Below are 27,488 nucleotides of genomic sequence, written 5' to 3' on the forward strand. Positions count from 1 at the left end.
CTGTGTGACCCAAGGCTAATAACATAGCCAGAAAGAAAGGGTACATATTGCAAATATTCTGCAGTATAACATTGAAAGGGTATAAGCATTTTGGAAACTGAGCATGAAATGAAATACAGGAAATCTTGCTTGATGTAAGTTTAACCAGTACCATTCTGTAAATAGTAAAACTGAATTCAGCAGTCTCTCAGAGTATTTCTGTCAGAGGGAATGAATTTAGTTCAATGTGCCCAGCTTGCCTGTCTGCTTAATCAAAGTCAGAAAGAAAAGTAACATTCCTTTCCTCTTACGATTATGTGATCATATCACACCAGAGGTTTTTATTTTAAACATCATGTTTAGTGAAAGAAAAACCATTTATCTTTTCTAACAGAATGCTCTTCCTTGGTAAAGAGTCTCATAAAACAGTAACCGGCTATGAAAACGGATATTTTGCAAACCAAAAACTCCTTAATGCAAGGAATCATTTTCTTTGGTTTCTGCACTTTACAATAAGCCAACATAAATCATCACATTTTCCATGAAAATGGTTGCCATTGGCTCCTCAATCCAATTTCACAGATCCTCTAGGAGTGTTTTCTAGTAATAGGTGTCTATTTTGAATACTATAATATATGAACACTATAATATACAACAATCTAGCATTTAGAAGAGCAGTAAGGTGAAAAACACCTCCCTTTTTTCCCTCCTCAAAAATCAAAACATTAAAGGCAAATGACTGATCTGTCAATATAAATAATGTAGAAAAATGATTCAGTTGGTTTGTACTATATTATCTATATACTACTGGTAATAATATACTAATTTATTTTATGTTGTGCCTTCAAGCCCATGCAGTTTTCGGAAGTGGTTTGCCCTTCCCTCCTTCCTAGGGCTGAGAGAGAATGACTGGCTCAAGGTAAGCCAGCTGGCTTTGTGCCTAAGGCAGGACTAGAACTCACCATCTCCTGGTTTCTAGCCTGGTGCCTTAACCACTACACCAAAATGGCTCTCCAGTAGATACTGATACTGATACTGATACTGATACTGATACTGATACTGACACAAAATAGTTCTTGTATTGCCCTTAATTATAAGTGCATACCAGATAAGAAACACTAAATACTTTAATATACATATCACAACTCTTCAAGTCCTCAAGCTTGTAGAGCAAAAATGACAGCCCCAACACATGTAATAAGGAAAAACATAAGGTTTTTCTTATTACACATAAGGCTTTATTATATTACACGTAAGCCTTATTATACATAAGGCTTTCCTTATTACACATGTAATAAGGAAAAACCTAAGGCTTTTCAGCAGTTAAAAAAATGGAGAGAAAAAGTTTCCATCAACATCTCAGCTAATTTACTATGAAAGTGGGAGAAAGGGGAGGGAATCCCCCCAAAATACATGGGAGGTAAATGAACATTCTCTATTCAGAGCATGTTTTGTAGAAGAGCCCTAACTATTATTCATTTATTTTATTTTAACCATTTTCATACCATTTCGTATCTCTGGGACACTTCAAAGCAAAGTCCCAACATTAGTTCCTCATGTAATAATTGTCTTGTGTGGTACATGTATTGGAGTTTTGGTGGTTTTGAAAGTACCACATGTGACCGCTGAAATCAGAAAAATAAGCTGTTTAATATACGGCTGGAAGAACCTCACATTTTGGCCATGCTTTGTACATTTTATTGTAAACCGCCCAGAGTCCCCCGTTGGGGGAGATGGGCAGTGACATAAATTTAATTAAATAATAAATAAATATTTACCATGTTCTTTACTATGTACTCCTCTGCATTCTGCACTCTTTACTACAAGACAAGTGATTAATTGTAGAGAGTAGAGAAGATAACTGTGACAGAAATATGCAAGAACTGTTACATAGGCAAAGGGCTGAAACATTTTCAAAGTCCAGAGCAATGAGATAACATTTAGGTGCCTCCTTGATTCACTGAAGTATGGGGGGTGGGGGGGTGGGGGGAGAGGTACAGCAGAAACTTGCAAGGTTCTGTTATTATATTAATATTAAAGGGTAGTTCTAGTCTTCCTGTGGAGCTGATTTCCTGGTCTGGTCTATCTAGTAGGGATGACATTAATGAATATTTGATATGTGAATGTAAGGTTAGAATAATGAAAAATTATGTAAAAAAAGATTGATTCTTACTCCCTAGATAAGAGTTGGGCAGTTTGACAGCAGGATCTAAAGGGTAAAGTCAGGCACCAATAAACAAAACAAAATATGATGTTGACCCCCTGATGCCTAGTTCTTGTTCATGTTCCCCTCTGTACCAATGTACTATAGGTATAATATTAACTTTATTTATTAGTAGTATTGTCATTGTCATTATTACATCATAATTTACTTGTTTTTGCATGTCTTTTGCATGACTCTTAGGCATAGGAAAGATACTTTAGTGTTTATATGAACAGTCAGGGGGGAAAAAAACATTCCAGTTCACCATGAATTCCCAGTTCTCCATCTTATAATTCTTTAAATATAATGATTGCCTACAATTTATTTTTAATCAAAAATATTTTTGTACAATCATTCATTCCAAGTTATTACAAAGTAATTGTAAGCATGACTTTGTCATGAACTAGCTAGACTAGATAATCAAAATCAAATATTTTTTAAAGGGTAGGTGAAAACAAGATAAGGAAAGATGTACAATGCTCTCTTGGAAGATGAAATTAAAACTCTACTAATTTGAATGAACTTGAGGAGTTCATTTTTACCAAATAGGAATTATATAAATTTCTGATTCATTTACAACACACGTTTACCACCCAGTAACAAATGTTATCTTAGTGATTTACAATAAAAGTAACTCAATCTATCATCTATCCATCCATCTATCACTGTAAATGTATAAGACTGAATATATCTTAAATTTGAAGTACCAGGTGTGGTCTGCAAAAATCTAGATGACCAATAAATGGCAGGAAAGAGATACAGAATATTCTAACTCTTTGCTGCCTTCTACTGGTTGTCTTTGCATGTTAGAGAAGAATGTTACAGAGAGAAATACAGAATACATATAGAAATGGATATACCATTTTCACGCAGACTAACCCCCAAATTTATAAAACACTATGAAAATCGGACGAGAAGAACATGGACTTGAAAGGCTCACAAAGTGGTAAAAAATAGAATAGACAGATTTGTCAATCCTTAAATTGCTCATCAAAACAGGGAATGGAAGGGACATTCCAGATAATTTCATCCAATCTGCTGCCCAGTGAAGGAATTCCCCACTACATCATCCATGACAGATGGATGTTTGAACGCAAGGCAATTTGTTCCATTGTTGAACAGCTCTTACTGTTAGGAAATTTATCTTGATTTCCATCTGAAATCTACTTCCTTGTCATTTAAGTCTGATGTCTTCTGAAACAGCTCTGGACAATCCTGCCCAGTCTTTCCCATGATAGTATTGCAAACACTTGAAGAAAGCTATCAGGTCTTCTTTTCTCCAAACTAAATATAGTCAGTGCGTACATTTTTCCTTATAGGCCCCTTATCATCTTGGTTGCTGTATGGATATGCTACACTTTGTCAATGTCCTTTCTAAACTGCAGTGCCCAGTACTGGATGCAATATTCTAGGTGTGTCCTGACCAATGCAGAAGAGGGAAGGATGGTGCCTTCTCTTAATCGTGACACTGTACTTCTGCTGATCAGCCTGGAAATGCATTCGCCTCCTTTGTAGAGACATCACTTTGGCCTGATGTTCACTTTCTGCTCCACCAAAAAACATACAATCTTTTTTCATTGTACTGCTACCCTGGATGTTTTGACCCTTCTTATAGTCATGCATTTGCATCTTACCCAAATATTAGACTTGTAATTGCCTGTGTTGGAATTCATCTTCCTGGTTTCTGACCATTGTTCCTGAATCCTGAATGCTATACCCTAAAGCAGCATGTCTCAACCTCAGCAACTTTAAGATATGTGGACTTCAGCTCCCAGAATTCCCCAGCAGCAGGGGGAATTCTGGGAATTGAAGTCCATACTTCTTAAAGTTGCTGAAGTTGAAAACACTGCTCTAAAGTGTTTTCCATCCCCCCTCCATCTTTGTGTCATCTGCAGATTTGATAATCATATTTTCTGCTCCTCATTCAAGTCATATATAAATATGTTGAACAGCACAGGACTTAAAGCCCTTTGCTATACCACTCTCTAATATCTTCCAGCCTGATGCGGAGCCATTGATATGTACTCACTAGTATCACTGATGAACTAATGTCTGAGGGACCATCTCATCCCTATTACATCGACCCACCCCATCCAGTCATGCAGGGAGGGCATGTTACGGGCCCCATCTATAAAAGAATTCCATCTAGCGGGGTCTTGGAAGCGGGCCTTCTCTGCTGTAGCTCCCGCCCTTCCCCCAGAGGTGAAACAGGCCCCCTCACTCCTGGACTTTCAAAAAAGTTTAAAAACCTGGTTTTGTCAGCAGGCTTGGAATGGGAGGGGGAACAATCATACCTGGGGATGGCTAGAGCCCTGAAGTTATCTTTGATGGACCCATTACACTCACAGACTGATTAAAATCTTTTAGCCATTTAGATTCTATCATATCTCTATTTTTATTGTATTATTGTATTTGTAATTGTTCTGAATTTTAATCCTGTTGTATTGTAAACCGCCCAGAGTCCCCCCCCCCGTGTGGGGGAGATGGGCATTGATAAAGTTTGAGAAAGAAAGAAAGAAAGAAAGAAAGAAAGAAAAGAAAGAAAGAAAGAGAAAGCAAGCTCACAGCAACACTAAAAATGTACCACTGTTAAAATTCCAATATCATTCAAAGATCTGTAGACTCAGGGCTGAAATATATGAATGAATATATTTTATTCTAACAATGAATAACTTGAAGAAATTACCTGTAAGCAATTATAGAGCTACCTGTATTTGTTCTGTATTAATAAATGTGTTGAAATTTGGCCTGAGTATGTTGCCATCCATATATAGTTTTGTAATTGTAATAATGTTATCCATATTAACAAAATCCTGGAAGAGTTTATCCATTTCTTTTTATAGAGATCTTTCATAAAACAGTTGATTTAATTTTCATGCTATTAGAAGATATCTGCTAAAATTAATTACTTGTCAGTATAGTAGGGATCATTCCTGAGCATAATGCTATTAATATGTTGGATTCTATTCATGTTAATTTACCAAGTAGTCAAGTCTCTTTCCTTCAGAAAAACTGTTCAACTAATCTGGCATGTATTCCTTCAGACAGCCCTTGATTATTGGCTTGGCAAGATCAGTATGCACACTGTCAGCCTGGGTAGAAAATCTCTGAACATATGAAGCATTCCTTAATGAATGATAAAATGTATCTTAGCTGTGCAGTTGCACTTGATGATTGTATGGATAAAATAAATTCAAATGTCCAATAGGTTGAATTACCCATGGGATCAGCTCTCAGTTCTGATTTTTATCTTTCTGTTCATGTCTGTGGTCATTTCAGTTCTAGTTACAGCTGAACTAGTTTTCCTTTCTGAAATCAAAAGGACCAAAAACTTCACTATCATTTCCAATTCACTTTGCAGGATGAAACCATGTTGTTGAACTGACTTGAGAAACTTTCTAGGAATCATTCTGAGAGAATAGAATGCATTCTACAACTCTGAGTATTTCTAGCCAGCATGACTAATCAGGATCTTTAAATCATGTTAAAAGATCAACTAAGTTATTTTAGAATACATGTGTCATTTGAAGTTTCTGCAATTTTGCTGTGTTTGGCCATCAGATCGCCTTCTCTCTTAGCAAGCTGCCCTTTAATCAGAGCAGAGCAGAGTTAGGATTTCATCCACTTTCAGAGTGGAGGCCCGTTAGGGTATATACAGTAAATCAGATGGAGAACCAGTATGATCTAGTGGTTAAGGTGCTGGGCTAGAATCCAGGAGTCTGTGAGCTCTAGTCCCGCCTTAGGCATGAAAGCCGGCTGGGTGACCTTGGGCCAGTCACTTTCTCTCAGCCCAACTCGGTGCAATGTAGACTAGCCTCCTCGTGGTGCACCCCGGGCAACGTGACTTGTCACGGCTAAATAGTCTACACATCTGGCTGCTGGACCTCACAAGGATTTCCCAGCAAGGAAAAGCAGCACGAACACCAAACTGCTATGCCATACGATTTAAAAAAAAAAAAGTAAATCAGACTATCCAGATTGAGAAATTCCCACTTCCCCCAAGTCTACCTGGTGCCTACTAAAATGCTATTTCAGCAGTGTTTTGAAACATTGCTATCCAGTTGAATTTTGGCTTAGTTGTCTACCTTACCTCTGTGACAATTATTTTTGCAGTTCTGATCTGGATTTTATTAATGCCCTGTTGTGTTTTTATTATTTGGTGTGTTTAAACTGTTGTGAACTATAGCTGTTAGTATACAAGTTGTGATATAAGTATCTTTGGCATTAAAAGTTTACACAAAATCAGGTATAAAATGTTTCCACTCTGATATTTAAAGGAATACGCCATTGCTTAACTTTGGGGGTTTGTCAGGTTTGTGACTTAGCTTAATTAGAGAGTTCCAGTTAAAGGAATTCTGCTAACCAGACATTCCCACTGGAAGGTGAGGAGGAAGGAATTTTTATTTTATCTCTCTTACCTCTGTCACCACCTGACAAAATGTTCCTGAAAGTTGGGAAGATCCCTTGGAACTGTGAGGTATGTAGCACAGGGGAGTGCTTGGAGAAGGGAGAGCTGAGCAAAATTGTCTCTCCCTCTTTTTCCATCTACTTGGGGCTGCCCTTGAAGACCATCTAGAAATTACAATTGGTCCAGAATGCAACCGCACTAATAGTTTTGGACATCCCATAGTTTGCCCAAGTTACACTGTCGCTGCAGTTGCTGCCCTGTCTTCCAGTTTCTTTCCAGGTGCAATTCTAGGTGTTGGTTATCACCTTGAAAGCCTCAGTGCTACAGGGCCAGGTTATTTGCAGGACCGCCTCTCCCTGAGGGTATCTGCCCATTCCACTAGATCTGACAGGATGGGCACACTTCAGGTCTCTTCACTTAAATATTGCGATCTTACAGGACCTAGGCAGCACACTTTCTCAGGGGTGACCCCAGCCCTTTGGAACACCCTTCTTCATGAGATCTGGCAGGCCCCTACCCTCTTGGCCTTCCAAACAGTCCTGGCTTTTCCCACAAGCCTTGGGGTAGTTGAGGCTGGAGCCCAGTGAAGCTCTAATTTTTTTCAAAAAAATGTGTGGGTATATGTTGTGTTTGGAGGTGCCAGGAGAGTTCTTTTTTATTGCTTTTTGTGTGGGTTTTTTTTTCTGTTTTTATTGTTTTATTATTGCTTATGAGCTGCTCAAGGTTATACTGCATAAGATGGATGGCCATACAAGTCAAATCAAATCAAATCAAATCAAATCAAATCAAATCAATAACCTTAGCCCAACACTCTGGGAAATCTTATGCCATGATAAATTTGAAAGCATTTAAAAAATCATAAAACTCTTTTGTTTTTCATGAGTTTAGCCAGCATTTCAAATTTAGTGAAACACACAGTCTGTAAAATTCAAGATGGTGAATAACATCTCCATAATGCTTGTCAACAGAAGGAAAACTTACTTTTTATTTTAATACAATGTGCAAAGGCAGTATATTTTAGCAGCAGCTATAATCGTACATAGCCCTAGCTGATCAATAAATGTGTACTTTCTGAAATGGGTTATTGCACCAACCTTGTAGCCTATTAGAGACAAATGAATTAACATGATGGCTTTTATTGGACTTTCTCCCATTTTCAGAAACACACAAGCTTTTGATCTTCTCAGAAATGTACTTCAAGAAGGAAAACAACACATTTTTCAACACATTCCTTCAGGACAGATATAATTCTACTGATGTTAATAGGGTTAATTTGTATGTATTATCAAAGATTAAGCTCATATTGTATGTGTGTCTCACATATATTTAGCTGATTGATTCCACAAAACAGAGATCCTGTATTTTTTCCACTTTTTCTTTAAAAAAAATTACAATTCTGTAGTACTGGTGGTTTTACCAGAAGATTAGTGAGGACGAATTGGATAATGGTATTTAGTGCATGGTACATATTCCTATGCAATGCTTGAGTACGTAATACAGGATTAGGCATTTATTTCCATCACTAAAGGATTTATACTTGGGTTATACTTGGTTTTGCCCTTCCTGAGACCTTTCTCATAGTCAATCTAAAAACCTTGGGAAACAGATACTCCATAACTTTGAAATGGTTTCATTGCCACTTGACATAAATACTCCTTAACCTTGATAATAAAGCATTTCAAGCATAAGATGATGAACTTGTCCTTGGCAAACTCCAGTGAGATGAGACCATCAAAAACAGGTGTGAGTGATGAGGGTTCAGAGCTTATATAAGCTATTCAAAACTTCAGTGCAGACCTAACCAGGAGGATGCTGCATGTTTGATGGATTTGAAGACTCAACCCAGTATAATCTCGGGTTCCCTGACTGGCAGAAGAAGCATAAGGTCTTTCTTTGTCTTATTGTATTCTTAAATTGCTGTCTCATATTATGTGATCATGTTATTTTCTTATAATGTCTTGGAATAAAGCTTTAAGTACTCATGCTCTTACTGTGTGTTCATTGCTTCCAAATCCAAAAGAACCTGTGACCCAATCGCTGCTGGGCTGAGGACAGAACAATGCAAACTTCTCTTGACATATAAAACATATGAAGAGATCTGCTGGATCTGATTAAAAACCTATTTTGTTTGCTATTCTGTCCCCAACTTTTCTTATCCCACACAATGAATCCCTTTGGCCTGCAAGTTCTTTCTTCAGTGGAGTCCTTGGTGGTCTCTGAGCCTTGTAGCTTTCTTGCAGATGTTTCATTGCCAGACTAGGCAACATCTTCAGTGCAATGGATTCTAACTCTAATCGGTTATAATTGAAAATAAAATAAAATAAATATTGCCATTACTTTTTTTAAAAAAATGGCAAAAACCCAGATATGGATGGTTTTTGGCCAGAATATTATAAAATTATATGACACTAGTTCTTAAGTAACTATATTGATCTGAATCAATCTACTTTTGTTCCTAAAATAAATTAGGTTATATATTCTATCTAAGCATTAGATACAATATATTATGCTAAATATACCAACTTCTCGCTGGTTTTTTTCTGTATAAGAGAATAACCGCCCAGAGTCCCTCCAGTGGGAGGAGATGGGCGGTGACAAATTTGATAAATAAATAAATATTAGGCAAAAGAAGAATATTCAAGATCTGAATAGGAAAACAGAATCATGTAATTAATCTATTTGCAGATAATATGCTTATATGTCTTAGGGATCAAAATAGAGATATATCTCAACGACAGTTTGAATTATGTGTATTTCATTCAGTGGCAGATTTAGAAGTTTAATGTTAGTAAATCATCTGCTAAGTTAATTAATACTGAGAAAGATTCACAGAAAGAGCTTCAATAAGTTATGAGACTTTATATCAGTCCAGGTAGATTTATATATCTAGGTGTACTTATCACAAAGGATCAGCACCAATTGAAAAATATTATTATGATCCCCTTCTCTGCCAAATAGAAACAGGACTGAAGTCCTGGCAACATCTTTTGTGATCATTTCCTGGCATTTAACAGCAATTAAAATGACTTCTTCCAAAAAGCTGTTCTTTTTTCAAACATTCCCTAAGTCTTAGTTCTGTGTAGGGCAAAGAATTATTTCCCCATTTTTGCATCATTATAAAACATCTAGAATCAGGCAAGCGTGGTGTGGATCTGTTTCATTTAATAGCAAGAGAATGTCATTGACAATACATGGAACTTCTGTATTGAACACAAAGGTTATTGATATACAGTACTTTTTACTAATAGATTTCCCTTGTTTACACAAATTTCATTTTGGATAGAAATACTGAATATATTTTAAATGTTTATCGTTCTCCCAAATATTATATGTGGAAAGTGGGTGATGGGGGTGGTGGACGCCTTAATAGGCATTCAGTTTTTGTTTTTGTTTTCAAAATCCTTTTTGCTTTGTCTCAGATCATTTTTTAGTTTAACTATTTAACAAACTATTATTATTAGTTTGGGGTTGGGAAGGAGAATTTTTCAGCATTATCTATCTGCCAAACAAACAAAACTATGAGTTGTATACAGGAATGGGCAAAGATCTTTTTCATCTTTTTGCTTTATATCTTTCTGGATATGAAGATACATGGTCCCAAATGTGACATCTCCAGACCAGGCAAAGATGAAATTTTCAGACTGTTCTTTTGTTTCCTATTGGGGAAAGTTTGGGTGTTTTAAGGAGTAAAATGGGTTCCTTCACAGAAGTTCAAGATACCATTTTGAGCATTAAACCTCTCTGGGGCAGAATGGTGTTGGGGGGCTGATGTTTTAGAGTTTGGCATTTTTAAAAAGAGCTGTGGGTATCTTTATTCTTAAACTTTCCTTACTCCAAACATTTAAAAAAAAACTGGCATGAAAAATTCAGATTGCCCATTCTGGGGCCATGGGGCCACAAACAGGATGGTGTGGACCTGCTTTGGCTCATGAAATGTCACACCTTGTCAGGAACCAGGTCAAGAACTACACTGAGCCGATATCTCCAACTCTAGTTCTTTATTGTTTTCACCATGTAGACAGAATCTTGCCAGATTAAAGCCACTTAACTAACCTAAGGGGAAATAATCTAGAAGGGCTCTAGGGCAGAGCTACCTTGAACTTCTTAAATTTCCCAGCAACAGTGTCCAGGCTGTGAAGCCTCTTGTCTGTCTGGAATGTGTTCCCTCCCTGGGAACCAGCGGCAGCACCACAATCCACCACACACCTGCTCTTCACATTCTGCAAGGTTTGCTCTGGACTTGATGTTCCCAGCTGATCAGGCAGGAAGTCTGGAATTAGAAGGGCAGCCGTTTCTGGGACTCAATTGCCATGGTCAGTTCAGTTCTCATTGAGGTTCAGAAGCGACCATTCTTTTATAAAGGAGTCTTGGACCCATTGAGTTGATTCCTACCAAAGACTCATGATTATAGAAGTCCTTCAGTACTTTTGGAGAATTTCCAGTTGACCAGGCTGCTATCTTGGGCTTACTCTGCAACATTGAATGAGCCATAGATATTGTTACCCCCAAAAGTCCATTCTTGTGTTGTACAGCATTAACTTGCTGCATAGTTTATGTAGGATTTACCTGCAATCCTACGTAAACTGGGTGTGAGACATAGTGGATGATTCTGCAGCTTCTCACCAGCAAGCAGAATTGAAATAGACAAAGAGGGACACACAAATACTCAAACTTCTGAATTATTGTAGAAAAGCAAAAGAGCTGTTTTGAAAGAATTCCAACTACTGATGAGTATGAAATCTGAGTTCTGTTTATACTGCAATCAGTGATTGGATTTCTGCTCCTCTTTCTGTGTAAACAGCTAAAGGAAAGTCTCTTTGGGGTGAGGTGGGCTGCTTCCATCTGTTTTATGTTTGGGTAATGGATTGATCTAGTATCAGGCTGTTTTCTTTTCACCTTGCAAAACTAGGACCCACAATAAACAGGAGTGGAAGATACTGCATCAGGCCAGCTTTGTGGCAGTGTATGGTGGCCATTATTGCATCTTGTTGCTATCTAGTAGAGTTGCTATCCAGTAGAGTTGTCTGGATTGGTAAAATATGTATTAATAACTAAATCCTGGAAAGGATGTATTAGAATCAGAGATTTGTTGTAAACAATTTGCAGTACACTTCCAAAATATTTTTTTCCATATCCACTTTGACCTTGATGACCCCATTAGAGCATTTCCTATGGTTATATTCAGAACATTTTCTGGTCTGCTTGTCTGATACTAGTTTCAGTTAATTCAGCCTGAGGAGGTACATAAGATGTTGAAGTATTAATAGATACTTCTGTTAGAAGTATTAATCTTCATCCATTTCAGCTAATTAAAAGATGCATAGCTTGGGGAGGTTCCTAGATCCATATTTTACATTAGAAGTCCCAGTAAAAGCAGTAATTTTTCCAGTTTTGGCACAGAGATGTCAAAACGATGACAACAGAGATTCATGTTTTGCCAATTGTATTAATATGGTATGTTATACACAGGATATCCCTTGAAGAAAATTTGGAAGAAATGCCAATTGGTTAATATTATACCAAATAGAAAATACCTAGATTTAAAGGAATTTGAGGGCTAATTCAAAATGCTTTTACTTACACTGAATTCCTAAACAGTTTGGACCCTGCATACTTTCCTGTCATCGAAAACAGCTTGTTATGCTTTGCGCAGTTGTAATCACAAATAGGATGAAGGGAGTTATAGAAAGGCTAATTGGAAAGGTAAACAAGAAGGAAGAAATCTGCAAATCAGAATAGGCCCAGGCCTTGGGGCATGGCTCACTGTGAAGAATCATGGATAGAGCTTGGCACAAGTCAGAAGTAATGGCTTTTCAACCAAAAGTCCTTGGAACTAGGGGTGAGATTAAGTGGCTTCCCAAATTTCACAGCTGCCTTTGATGGCCAAAGAAGAGCCATTTGCTAAACTCTAAAAAAAAATTGCTCTCTGGTTTGGAGGGACATGGTATTACCTTTAGCAGGACCTTCCTTCTTTCCTTCCTTCCTTCCTTCCTTCCTTCCTTCCTTCCTTCCTTCCTTCCTACCTTCCTTCCTTCCTTCCTTCCTTCCTACCTTCCTTCCTTCCTTCCTTCCTTCCTTCCTTCATTCATTCATTCATTCATTCATTCATTCATTCATTCATTCATTCTTGCTGTATGCATAGGAACAGTCATTGTGAACTAACATTTTTTCCCTGGAAGATCTCTGATTCCCCCTCTGAAGTAAACAAAATAGGTGAGCTGATGAGAAGGAGGATCTAGGGCTATCAGATTTGAGTTGCAGAAATATGCGTGAATGACTATTAGATGGTCTCTAGGTGGTCATTAAGTGTTGACAAAGACTTGATGGCTCATAATCAAAAAATCAATCAGTTAGAAAGTAGAAAAATGGTACAAAAACTCAAATTCTTTGCTGTCATCTAGTGGCCATTCAGATTTTTGAAGCCTAGATATGGTAGGTCTATTCATTAAATATTCATATATTTAATGGTTGATAGTGTCTCATACTGGACTGTGCAACCAGCAACAAAATGTAGGATGTGCTGATGTTTTGGCAGATAGCTTGTTTTTATTTTTCATTCTTGAAAGAGGATTTTATTACAATACATTTGCTGAACAATAATAGTATTTGCTTCCCAGTTTCTAATATCAGAATTCAGGATGGTCTAATTCCATCTGGCAAGCGGTAGGTTCTTTTCAGGTCTTTGAGGTAAGACATAATTAGATTTGTGTTAAATGTGCTACACAGAAAAGAATTATATTTTAAACACCAGCAGCAGAATTTAATAAAGCCCAATATAGTGTATATATTAATTGAGTCTTTCTTTGCATTGATTATTGGCTTGTTTTATTACAAAGGGAACTGCAGCTCTTGCGATCAAAGCACAAGACTGGTGAAAGGAGGGCTCTTCATTTGTCAGCCAGTAGTTTCACTCAAAATCAGAGAGAGAGGGAGAGAGATCCCATATAATTACTCAGATAATAGAAAAGCAAAGTGGTCCAGGTGTGTGCAACTTTGAGCAGATAAATCACAGGAAAAGAACAGCTTCCAGCCCAGTGCTTATTTTCTCACCCACCACTGCCCAGGTTAGAAGCAACCTGATCCTTGGAAAAAAACATGCAGTTGTACAGGACACCTGGGTTGGCTCTGAATATAGTATTTGATGTTTTAAGAGCTGCAGCAGCTGTTATACATAGCTTAATTTAAAGTCACCAATTCCTTTTTCTTCCTCCCATAGTGCCACCGGTGATTCGTGTCTATCCTGAAAGCCAGGCACAAGAACCAGGAATATCAGCAAGCCTCAAATGTCATGCTGAGGGCATCCCAAATCCCAAAATGTCCTGGCTAAAGAATGGCATGGCTATCACACCAAAATTATCCAAGCAGCTCCTTTTTTTAGGTAAGGGTTTAAAAATGTGGCTGTTACCTATCATTGGCCAGAGTCAAATGGACTTTGCTTTAAATTATTTTACCAATGTGTGATCTTATTTCATCCAGATATGACTTCACCTTTGTGCTATTTATTTAACTTATATCTGGAACTATATTGGTTGGGATGTTAATTTTCTGCACCCCTTTCTTAAATGGTTCTACAGATATTATACATTTCTCTTTTGCTAGAGAATTAAGACAGTATTCAATTCTTTTTATCCATTATCAATCAAGTGATCCTATTGCTGATCATTACAAATTAGCAATTTTGAACAGAGTCAGGTGAGCTCCCAGCAATCTGCTTAAGAACAGTAGATGTCTCTACTGATGGAAGCACCTAGCTAACCTTTTCAGAAGTTAAGGATTTTACTTAGATGGGAAACCTCCAGGGAATATCTGAGTTGTAAGCCACACTGGGAAACTGGGGGAAAAAAAATCTGGAAGAACGTAATAGCAAACCACTTGCATGATACTACCAAGAAAACTGCATGGACATGCCCAGGAGGTCAAGCCCAACTGAAAGAAGACATTACCTTCATAAGCAGTTGGAAAGCAGCAATCTGAAGCAAAAAGAATATGACATAGCATTAGGATACTACATCAAGAACCAAATCCAATGTGATTTTTGCTTTGGGTGATTGTGGGCAAGCATTCTTACCACATTAGATTTTTCTTGTCATATTGTAAACTTTTTTTGTTTGTTTGTTTGTTTTGTTTCACTTAGCTGTACATCACCCAGAAACTTATGGGATTGGGGTGATTTACAAATATTGTAAAATAAAGAAAAGAATAAATGATGGGAGGAGGATTTTCCTTTGCCAGGACTGCTATTATGGTAGAGAGAGTGATTTCTGTCAGGCTGCCAAACAGCTGCACTATCCTCTGGCAATTTTACTTTCCTGAATACAGTACTTTCCACCAGAGTCTGCGCACTGAGTAGTTGGGGAACAGCCAGGGAGTACAGGGATGGACCTGTAGTATCTGCAACAGGCCTTCATGGTCTGCATGTGAGTTGAGGGCCAAAGATTGCCAATAAAGGGGGAACATAAAATATGAAGTATATTTCAATCAAATTTCACAGTTCTTCTGTAACTGCCATTTTTATATATCACATACTCATAATGCCAGCATATCTGTAAAAATGCAATCTTCAGAAAAAAGTATTCCTAGAAGTTCAGAAATGTTACCTGTATGAATATATTTATCAGTTGTCTTTTCTGTATTCTGAGAAAAGATGTCAGCATGGACAGGTTTGATGATTTTAAGGTTATTCATCTGCAGGGTATCCAGAATTCTTCTGTAGGCCATCTCAGCTCAAAAAATATTGGACAACAGAATCATTCTGAGGCTGACCCATAATCCCTTTGATTTCAACAGAGCCCTCCAACAAATTAATGTGTTTAGGAGAGCAGCCTGAATATTCCCCATGTTCTCAAACTTCTTTGCAGTTATAACTCTTTATGCTTTTTTTGTGTGTACGTGTGTGTGTGGTGCTGCAGCAAATGGAAGTGAACTTCATATCAGCAGTGTTCGATATGAAGATACAGGTGCCTATACTTGCATTGCTAAAAATGAAGTGGGGGTAGATGAGGACATTTCGTCTCTCTTCATTGAAGATTCAGCAAGAAAAACCCGTAAGTGTAAATTATATATCTATTTTCTAACGATGTATCCTCTTTAAATGGACTTGAGTGATTGGAGCCAAACTGGATTTTGCCTGCATAAAGGATCATAAATTGATGTCTAATTTCAGAATTACTATCTAGTTCCCAATGATCACAAGAAATAAGAATTCTTTACAGAGTTGAAGAAAACTTGATAGTTTCCTACCTGTAGATTTTTAACGTAGAAATTTCTATATTTTTTATTAATAATCTAAAAATTCCACTTGTCCTTAAACATAATGCTTTTAAATTCATTTCTGAAATCATATATGGAACGTGAAGAATGCAATCTTGGGAAACCCTCCCAAGAACCAATTAAAAATGGATTAATCCATCAGATTGCCTTTGGAGATATTTCCAAGCTGATTTTTTACTATATTACCAGTTAGCATGGTTTTTGGCCAAAGTGCTTCAGAATTATGAGAGTTCTACTTCTAAACTTTTTTGGCATCAGGGTGAAGAATGCTGCATTAAATTAAATTAATTAAATCTAAATTAATTTAATTACATCTGATAATATAAAATACTGATTTTATATTTATTGAATATTGGTATTATTTATAATTTTATTGAATTTTAAATTGCTTTTACTGTGAACCGCCCAGGGTCCCCCATGTGGGGGAAAAGGCGGTGATAAAAATATGATTGATAAATAAATAAATAAATAAATGAATGAATGAATAGATAAATAACGGCAGCAGGATTGTATTAGGCTCAATCGCCTTCTCAGCAATCTTTGCTCTTTTCAGCCCATGGCTATGAGGCCTACTGCCTCCCTTCACATTCATTAACTGAACTACAGTTCACAATTTGGAGAGTAGTCCCATTCAGGTTGGAAAGACCATAAGTTGTAATGAAACGTCTAGTTCATAATTATTTAGCCTAGTTATAAATTATCTGTAAGACTATGTTCTGGAATGTGAAATATGAGATTCATTTTCCATGGCAGGAAAGAATAGTTTCAGTTACTTCTTTTAAGGCTAAAGAATTAAGATATCTTTACTCTGATTAGTACTCATTTTCCATAAATAAAACTAACAATGGCCTTTGAAGCTGTCTGTCCTATTTTGATTGCTTTTGTTACCTTCATCATCATGCAAATTGCTAGGTGGCAGTGCCCATGACAAATTCCTTAAAGGCCAATTTACACATAAAAAGATGTACCTGTAAGGTATTTTTCAGATAAGTGTAAAAATGTATGGCATCAATTCAGATGTGTATATCATAACAAACAAAATCAACATGAGAGAATTGGGACTGAATACATCTGCCTAAATAATTTGCTTTCAATGACAAACAGAAGGTTGCCATCTTATGTTAGGTGGCAGAAGAGCCCTAAGCTCCATAGCTGTAATAGGTAAATAAATATTAATAAATAGAAGGGTTGATGGTACTCTACCTAACAGGAATTATTTTTGTGGCCTGCCCAGAAAATACCTTTTTAATAAAAATAAAACTAAGACCATCAAAGTATTCATCAGTGAACTTAATAGGAGAAAGACTAGTTTCCTTACTACATTTTTATTGTCAAAAATGACATTGATTTTCAGCCAGCTTTCATATGACTACAGCTTTCACGCAATTATAAAACATAAAGTGCTATTACTGTGCAAAAAGAAAAACATGTGCTCATGAAGAACTTCATACATCTATACATGTGTACATCCCCATTAAGATATTTTTCACTTTTAGACTACAGCAACTAAGAATTAAAGGTATAAGACAAGCTAAAACAAGTTTATACCAACACCATTCTCTGTACCTCTCCCTCCCTCTCTATTCTTGCACTATTCTTGCTCCCACCATATCCATACACTGTTTTGTATATTGCATTTCATACTTTACATTTCTCACTTCCCTCTTTTTCAGGATCTCATCAGATCAATCCAACCCTTCCACTCAACCCATTCACTCCTCTTTTAAATATTCCAATTTGATTGTCATTCTTTCTTCTTGTGTATGACCAAACCACCTCAATGTATGACCAAACTCAGCATACTTCTTTTATACTGGTCATTCACTTTTATATTCATATTCATGTAGCACCCACTTATTTTTAATCCTAGCTCTTCTGTTTAACTAAACACATTCCTTAATTACCTATTCCCATTGCCTACAGTTTACTTTTATGAAACTCCTGACATACACAACTTTCCCTTGCTTAACACAAAGAGGGCAGAAGCATTCTTGTTCTTACACAGTCATTTTCTTTCTACATTTATACAGTGTCTTGCAACAGACCACATACTATCCATCACCCTTCTACCAGCATTTGCACATATTCAAATTTCTCCATCAATTTTCCCATATTTAGTAAACATTCTACCAAGATGCACAAATTCATCTACTTGCTGTAGTTTGTTTAATTACAGAATTTATATGGCCGCCCAACTCTAACACTACAACTCTGGGCAGCTTACAATAATCAAAAAACCAACAAAAACAGTCTGAAGATAAAAGTAAACATGCTTTACATATAACTTGCAATCATTCATTGCATTTTCTCTGTCGAACATACAGAGAAACATTCTCCTGGTCTTCAATACATTAATTTTCAGATCCACATGTCTTATATAATCTAATATATAAACATATATTCTCATCCCCAACCATTTGCCTCTAACATATCCATAAGCATGCTTTATATGCTTAACCATAAATACGTTAAACAAACAAGGGGATATCACATATCCTGAATTACTCCTTGCTCAATGTTGAACTATTTGCATTCAATTTATTCTCATACATGCTTACTTTCACCATATACCACACTTATCACATTCAGCAACCATTTGCTCAAAATAGTCCATCATTCATGTTTAGACTTGTTATCATAAACTTTATCTAAATCAACAACACACAATAAACTTATTTCTCATAGCCTTTGTGTGTAAAAGTGCACCTCATATACCTCCTACTTGCGTACTGTTGGGAAGAGGCCAACAGTATATTGGCTGCAAGGTAGCCTCTAGATTAGAGATTCTAGCTTACATAGAATAATGTGATGATGCTTGAAGGAAAACAGAGCGTTGATTATGCTTGTGACATGCTGGCCAACATGTATCCAAACTAACCAGGACTATTCTTAATGTTAGCAGGAAATTTTGCATGTGGCCTAGGTATGACTATGGTTGGTACACCTGGACTATGTGATTAAAATGAGTTGTCTCAAGTATTACAACCTTTACACAGGCAAAAATCCAAAATTCTTTGGCAAATGTGGATTTCCTATGTACAAATACTTGGATTGGGAGGGGAGGAGGGCTTAGAATTCTAACAGAGAAATTCAAAACTGGTGAGATTCCCCCCAATTTCTCTGCAAGAATGTGATCACTTATTACAAAAATTGCTGCTCTGTAAGAAAAGAATGAAAGAGTATTAACGTCATTTAACTGCTGCAATGAAATGTTGACATTGTTTTTTGTTTCCATTTTCTGGCTCTCCCATTTCTCTGATACTGCAGTTGCAAACATACTGTGGCGAGAGGAAGGTACTGCAGTAACATTGTCTTGTTGTAGTGATAATGTGCTTGTCTGCTTTAATAAATCCATAATAAACCATTCTCCACTGATTTTCCACTAATGTTAGCAATGTTGGCCGGTCTCAACTTAAGGCACAGGCAAACTGATTGCATAATTGGGACAATCTAAATACAGTAATGTAAGTTTTAAAAAAGAGTGTCTAAAATATAATGGGCCAGGGCCGGTCTTCTTCCACCTGGACATTTTCCAGCTACTGCATAGTCATTATTAAACATTCTGGGAGTTAAAATTAACTCCTCTGAAGAGCACCTAGATTGGGAAGACTGTAATAGATATTCCAAATATTAAAAACAACTTTAGAGAGATTAAACATATTATCATTGCTGTACACATTTATTTGTGACCTACATGAAATATATTTTAAATTACAGCAACCAGTTCCTGTCATTCTTGCTTCATAATTTGTGTTTGTACAGATTATTTAATTATATTAAGCCACATTCCTCAGTGCCATATTTCCACTGAATCCTGTACATATCAGAAAAAAATGGTTGCACTCATTTCTTTAAGCAAAACAGAACGTTGCTTATTTTGTCTACTTCTGTTTATTTGGCAGTTACATATTCAGTTCAGTCAGATTTACTATGAATTCTCCACAAAAATAATATGTACACAACTTTAAATCATCCAAAAATTCTCAAGATTCAAATGAAAACTCCTTATAAAATCTCACAATAGGACTGGAAGGCATTTGTCCATGGCCTTATTTCACACCATCATATGTAAAAACTATATGGGGTTGCAAAATAAAACTGAAACTGTGAAATGTTGCTATGGGAAGCAAACATTATGTCATTTGCAAAAAAGGATAGGATAGGATAGGATAGGATAGGATAGGATAGGATAGGATAGGATAAAAAAAATAAAATAAAGTCATGGATGCTGACATTCAGATTAAAAGATATTATGTGAAAATACAACCATATGACAAAGTATAATTTTGTTGAGTATAAATGTACTTATATATTTGCACATGCAAAAAATTACTTCAGCATGGGAATTCTTGTTTAACTTCTTGAATTTACAAATGCTGATTATGACCAAGTGTGCTCATGACTAGCTTTCTAGGCATTTGGCAGACCTATGAGCAGCTCAGCATCCCATTAAATTACTGAAATAATCCATAATGATGGCACCCTGTGACGAAGGCTGCATCCTTTAGCCAGTTAGCATCATAAGGCTTCTTAGATTGTTTAGGCTTCTTATTAAAGATATCAATAAAAGTGATATAATGCTGAAGTGCACTTTACAATGAAGAAAACACAGATACTACACTTTCAGAATATCCTACAGTTTTCAGCTTTGCTCTTGGGCTCCAAGAAGCAGCAGATCAGACTTACAGAAAATCCGTCCCGCCCTCTAAGGTCCACATTCAACTATGGCATGAAAGTAGAAATAGTCACATGTGATTAAGTACAGAAATAACAAACAAATAGATAGATAAACATATAAAATTTCTATTATAAAATACTTAGAATAGCAAAAAGGCAGTTTTAAAATTAATTGCAAATAAATATAGCATTATAGATGATGGTTAGCAATTAATGTTGCACTGCCTTCTTAGTTGCCATGTTAGTTATTCCTGAATTTTTAAATTTACTGTACTGAATATTTCAGAAACAGGACAGGATGATCAGACTGCAAATAATGGAAAGACAGCCAGATTACAGATATAATGATAAAAGAAAATTAAATTCTGCTCATCTGCAAACAGATTGTGAAAACCATTCTGTGTTTACAATGCTCTGCTGTATTGCTGATTAATATCCTTGGGAGAGCACTTACTCAGTCATGGTGTTACGTTATCTTCCTTTGAAATCAACTTGATAGGATACTTCATATGGCTAAAAGAAACAAGGAAGGATGTTTCTTAGAAGAAAGTGAAGAATTCTAAAAGCCCATATGGAGCTAAACTCTTGTTCAAAGTGCAAAATAATTGAAACAGAATATTGTGCTTAATAAAAGTAGGTGTAGAATTTCTTACTAACAGCTGAAATACTAGTTCTCATGGAATCCAGAAGACAATGTACAGTATTATTCTAATAGAAAATGTATTATGAATGTGTGTTTACACTACTAATACATAAGCAACATTAAATAAATTCTTGGTATTACCATTAGCAACTGCTTTAAGAATAAGGCATATAAAATCTAGAATGTTAACGTATATTTTTATTAAAACAATCATGCAGAATAGGAAGTTAGTGTGCATGAATACAGGCAAAATTCACAGTTACTTATAAATTACTGCATGATTGTTACCATTTGTCGCAATTTTAAACATCTGCAGAAATGTGCACCCATTGCATCAAAAGCCAAACTCCACCTTCCAATGTACATATTTAAGTCCCTATTGAATGGGAGCTGTGTGTACAGTATATGCCAGGATGTGATTCTGAGTCATGAAATGTTACCTAAGAAACTTTAAGCCAAAGATACTTCAACTGGTCAATAGCAATGATAGAGGCCAGGCTTTAGCTATGCTTTCAGAAATGCATGGTCCCTCACTCCAGCATCACATTTAAGAATCATTCTTCTAGACCCATTTTGATGCCTTAACTGGGGTATTTCTGTGATATAACTAAGAGGCTAAACATCATATATTGAAACATAATAAAATTGAATAATATCTATTTACCATTGTGTTTCTTTGCTAATTTTTTTGCAAGTTGACATCCATTAGGCCAAGAAAACAAGTACTATCTTTAAAAAAAAAAAATGTGTATTTATTTATTTATTTCTCAGATTTGTGCCACTGCCCATCTCCCCTCAAAGAGGGACTCTGAGCAGTTTTATTATCCCAAACAAAGCTTTTTTTAATTATCAAACTGTCTCCAGTTCTCACAACGCACTCTCAGTTCTAGTACTGTCATGAGTTTAATTATCTCTCCTTGAAATAAATGGGAGTGAAAGTAGTTAACTTTAGCTGGATTAATTTCCAATCCTGGAAGCATTTGATATACTCCAGTAACTTTTCTAGTCTGAACAGGATTTGGGGGCCACTAGCTGAAGCAGAACTATCATCTACAAGAGCTGATTTAAAAAAAAAATAGGATGTATATTCCATGCAAAAACAAAAGAAGCATTAAAACAAAATTTGACCACAACAGAACTATGGAAGTTTGGCAGATAAGTACACTATCAATATCACTTGGAACGACAGTAGCCATTATAAAACAGCCAATATAAATCTCTACTATAATCATGTATAGTGATTGGATCACTGAAAAATGATGGAACAGGTCCTCAGTACAGCATACAATGCATTCATTACTGCTTCTGCATGTAATGGAAAATGAAGTCCTCTGCCCAAGTCATGGGACCTTCTGATTAAGCAAAAATGTAAAATACAACATTTTACTAGCAGGTCATTGACAAATTACTTTTCCAAAACTTCTGGAATGCCCCAGTTTTCATAGATGAGTGCTGTTGCAATGCTAAAAGATTCCATATTTGTGAATTAGAGTTTGCAATATTTCAAAAATGTCTTTGCTTTGGTGGTTATGAGAATTGACCTCCCCCAAAGGCTATTGGACAACAAACTAAGTATTCCCTGGAACCCAGAAATAACCCTTGTTATTTCAGTTTGGAATTATGTGCAATACATGATTGGATTCCTGCATTTGAAACCTTTTCCTGAAAGGCCAAAATGGTTAGCAGTCTCTTTTTTCATGTAAAGGAAGGAAAACTGCTTCTCAGATCACCAGACACATGACCCCAGTTCCTTATTTGAAGTTCTGACAGCTACCACCAAGGCAATACATTTTTGAGTCTACCTGTATCTCTTTTCCCACACCTTGAAGCTGTACTTGTGACATGAACTTTAATTTTGTGAATGCACCAAAAGCATCCTAATTTCTAGGTGTTTTTCTTTTCCTTCCAGCCTTTCCTTGTTAGTACTTTCCTTTTTTGATTTAGCTTTCATTTTGCTTTTAGACCTAGGAAATATGACTTTTTTCCCCTTGCTCTTTTTCTTCTGTTTTTTTCTTCAAGGGCTCAGTGTGGGAAATATGTTCTATGTCTTTTCTGAGGATGGAATCACAGTAATTCAGCCAACTGACTGTGAGATCCAGAGGCATATCAAACCAAATGAGAAAGTGTTCACCAGTTATGTAAGTTTGGGGCCATTATTACTATCCAGACTATTGGTAATGTTGACCTCATGCAGGGATTCTCAAACTTTGTAGATACTGTGACTCCTAACATAAGTGACATTGTATGTCCCCTGTGAACAAAATTTCATTGATGTTGTGTTGAGGAAATAAATATACTGCTTAGTTTTAGTAATTAAATCTTAATCTATACATCATGGGGATCTGCCAAATTTGTGGTGCTGCAATGGATTTCTAAAGGCTTATGCAAGCAAAACAAGGACTGAGCACAAAATGAGTTTTTAACAACCTGCCTTGCCTGTGCAAGCCCCATCATATTTTTTTTTAAATTGTGACAACCCTTCCCCAATTCGATCCCCTTGGAGGTCCCAGCTAGGGGGTTTCAAGCCACAGTCTGAGAAACATGAGCCTAATTTGAACCTCAGCCTAATTGAGAAATGTGAACCTAATTGAATTATGGAAAGGGAGAAAAAGTGATATAAATGTGTATGAATAGAAAAGTAAAAAGATGAGTTTGGCAATTGTTTGTTGATATGGTTCTTTGCATCTGGCTAGAGAAAATACGATTTTGAATGCAGAACAACAGATCCAGCCTGAAAGTTAATGTTCATGCTGGAGAATGATACCTTGAGTTTTTGGTGGCAAAGTGGAATATACATCTAAAAAATAAAATAAATAAAATAAAATATTCAAGGGGCTGCATACTAAAGAGCACAAAGCAGTATCTAGTACAAGTAAAAATTTCCTGTTCTTAAGTACACAAAGAAGTGCATAATTTTTACTTAATGTCCTCAGGTTTGGGAGGGGGGGGTGTCCCTCTTTCTGGATATGTTTGGCAGAGAGTCAAACTTTATCACTCTTTTTATTTCAGGTAGATATCTGTCCTAGTCTTGAAGGTGAAGCTGTTCAGTCTTGCCTCTGGGCCTCTGCTGTCAATGTCAGAGATAAATATATTTATGTTACTCAGCCTAAGTGGAATAGAATAATGATCCTTGATATCCAGACACAGAAAATCATTCAGGTAATTTTACACAGACAACTAATTGTTTTAAGATGGGAAAAATGGCCTTGACGCTGCAAAGAATTTTGCAGTTTCCCAGGGGAGGTTCTAGCTACTGCCTTAACCATGGCTTGCAGTCTAAAATTTGGCCCCTTTCTTGAGGGGGAAAAACCCCCATTTGCAGCTTGTTATAAATAGGACAAGGTTTCTATTAAAAACAAGATAAAAGGGCCAGTAGAAAAAATGTCATTATTACATGCCCATTTCTAACAGGTTCTAAAAGATCAATAAACACATGCATGAATATATGTATGATTCTCAAGATTCGCTGAGAATGGGAACATTATTTTCTTATACAAAGATACAACATTAAAGCATTGTATGTATGTGACCAGATCCAATGTATAAGTCCATCAAGGTTCTATCCCATATCAAGAAACTATGTAATACTTGAAGCCTGATCTCTGTGCATCCTTACCTGAAATAGATCCTACTGAATACAGAGGAAACCAATAATATACGTAGGGTTGTACTATAAGGTTGTCTTCCTATGCATTGAAACCAGTGGGACTGACTTCCAAGTAAACATTCACAGAACTGAATGGTAATTTGTGGGTAGCTGGGATTTTACTTATCTATATTCAAAAGGCCAATTTCATACAGACATTTAAATGGAATATGTAGAAGGCAACATATAAGACAGACGGACAAGAGACAGATTGAAGTTTTGGGAGAATGGCGAGTGCTGTTTAATGCAGGGGACATTCCAAAGCTCCTCATAGCTGGATGTAGTGCAAACTGTGTACAGAGGAAAGCCACTAGATTTAGATCCTTTGATGGTGTCAATGGCATGGATGTGACATGTGACCACATAACCTAGAGGCAAATTGCATATGTAAGAAGGATGTTGGTGGACCATCTATAGGATGACATCAGTCACATTGGTACCACTAACATAAGGAGCAGGTCTCAGTAGACCACAAGGTCTTCTACAGGGCATTTACAGTAGAAATGGCAAAGTATGTTGTCTAATTTTAATAGAGAATGAAAAACATATCCAATAATTTTTATTAATAGTTTGTTAACTGGATAAGTTTCCAGATTCAGAGATTACACTCCCTTTTCATGAAAAAGAAATAATGCAACTGTTTTTGTTTCCTTGAAGTCTCTGGGTGTTGATCCTCTGCCAGTGAAGTTACATTATGATAAGTCACATGACCAAATATGGATACTTAGCTGGGGGGATATGAAGAAATCCCATCCAACACTACAGGTAAGTTGCCCATGAGCTTAACAGCAAACTACTGTTTGTTTAGAGTTTTCTCTAAACAGGATTTTAAAAATAAAAATATAATTGTTTATTTGCGTACCAATTTTGCATTCTTTCCCTCTGCTCCTCTGTTTTGGATAGTTCTATGTTTTGTTTTGTTTTGTTTTGTTTTGTTTTGTTTTGAGCAGACTGAAAACAGAACTGACAGCAAGAAATGTGTCCATTGATAGGTACAGATAATTTCAGTGTGACTGGGTGGAGATATTCCAGCAGCACTGAGCAGCTTTTGATCACAAAGGATCATACCCTAGCGAAAGAGGAGGAGAAGCAGCTTTCTGTTGATTTGCCCTCTGCTGCAGCCTTTTGCTTCATCCTCCTCAGTTCTGGAGGATCTCATCCTCTGGAATAGATTCTGGAGATGAGACCAAGGAGATGGTGAAAGAAAGAAGAACCTGCAATCCCCCTCTTTCTTTTCTTTGCAAAGACCCTCCACTCGATCAAAAGCCACCCTTCAAGCATAATAACATCATAGAAGTCCACCTCCTATTCTTCTAGTCATCAAATCCAGATATCTTTAAGCAGACATCACTTTTAATTATTACAGTTAGTTTTAGAATTATCATGAATACTAAACTACTTAGTCCTTTCCTTTTATTTCTTTTATTTCACATTTTTTTCCCTTTCTCTTCCTTCATTTCTTTTCATCTCCTCTATCCAGAAAACACATTATCCTTCTCTGAATGTACCACAATCTAGTTGTGGATTGCAAGCCACCACAAAAGGCAACAAATTTAAAGAATTCAGGGGTGTGGAATTTATTCCAGAAAAAAATTGCTGGGCCTCATGGGAGAATGGAGCAAACTTAATTAGCTTGAATCAAAACTGTTTTACTAACATTTTTCCTTTGTTACATAGAACATGCTGGGTATGAACACCCTTATTCTTGCCTGTTTCCTATGCATTATATCTTGCATTATTAAATGAACAAGGATTTTAGAAAAAGAAGATTTTGCCTTGGCATAGATTACCTTCCAGCACTGTAGAGGCAGAAAGAAAGATGTCCCTACAGTTCCAGTATTAGCCCTACTCATAGCCCTCCATTTATGCTATGGACTTGTGCCGCTCATTCTTACAACTAGTGATAGCTGCAATATCATTCTCTATCTACTCATTGTAATAGTGACAAAGCCATATCTATATGCAAATGATCATGGCATAACTCACTGTGGGTCTACTGCACAAGCTCCTAATTGTCTGAATTGTAGCAGTTAGAAGGTTATTTTACACAAACTGTAGAATTCCCAGGACACAGTTACACTGCATTGCACTAATTTTGCTTATACTGTATTAGTAAAGAAGGGTACAATATACTACACTTTCCCTGATTATGTTAAATCCCTTCATCAAGAAATGGCAGATTTCTTTCCAGTTTAGTTGGGAGGCCTGTAAATAGGCCAAACAAAATATTTGAAGCAAATCTTTTAAGGCTCTAGCAGTTTCAGTAATGAATTTCTTAGCTGTACATTCTAAAGTGTTCCTGTTCACAGACTGTATTAGTAAACTCTTCTAATGAATTTACCTTAGCTATTTTGAATCAAAAGCACCTTCTTGCATAAGAATCTCAGAATTTAAACACTTTCTTTAAAGTTTCACCTTTATGTTTTGCTGATCTTACTGGAGCAAAAGATACTGTAGTTTCCCTAATAATAAAGAACTGCATTTTCGAAAGACTAGACTTTGAAAAAATAGAATAGAAAAAAAATGGAAAAATTCCTTTTCTCATTTTCCATACACCTCCTTCTAATAGCTACAATATATGTATACTTTTATAGAAATGATCAGTTGCTGTGGCTTTGCTGTGGATCATTCGACACAGTGAATTAGCTGTGTGTATTTACAT

At 36.4% G+C, this 27,488-nt stretch overlaps 1 protein-coding gene across 1 annotated transcript in view; it reads left to right on the forward strand.

Annotated features, from left to right (window-relative positions):
* Positions 1-27,488, forward strand: part of FSTL4 (follistatin like 4) — a 455,036-nt gene that overhangs the window by 420,934 nt on the left and 6,614 nt on the right. The window contains exons 8-13 of the mRNA XM_063292323.1: positions 13,807-13,968; positions 15,500-15,634; positions 19,128-19,154; positions 23,200-23,318; positions 24,190-24,339; positions 25,484-25,591. Coding sequence (XP_063148393.1) covers positions 13,807-13,968; positions 15,500-15,634; positions 19,128-19,154; positions 23,200-23,318; positions 24,190-24,339; positions 25,484-25,591 — 701 coding nt within the window. The remainder of the gene's footprint in view (positions 1-13,806; positions 13,969-15,499; positions 15,635-19,127; positions 19,155-23,199; positions 23,319-24,189; positions 24,340-25,483; positions 25,592-27,488) is intronic.

Source organism: Candoia aspera, chromosome 2 (assembly GCF_035149785.1).
Source record: "Candoia aspera isolate rCanAsp1 chromosome 2, rCanAsp1.hap2, whole genome shotgun sequence".
Classification (NCBI taxonomy): Eukaryota; Metazoa; Chordata; class Lepidosauria; order Squamata; family Boidae; genus Candoia; species Candoia aspera.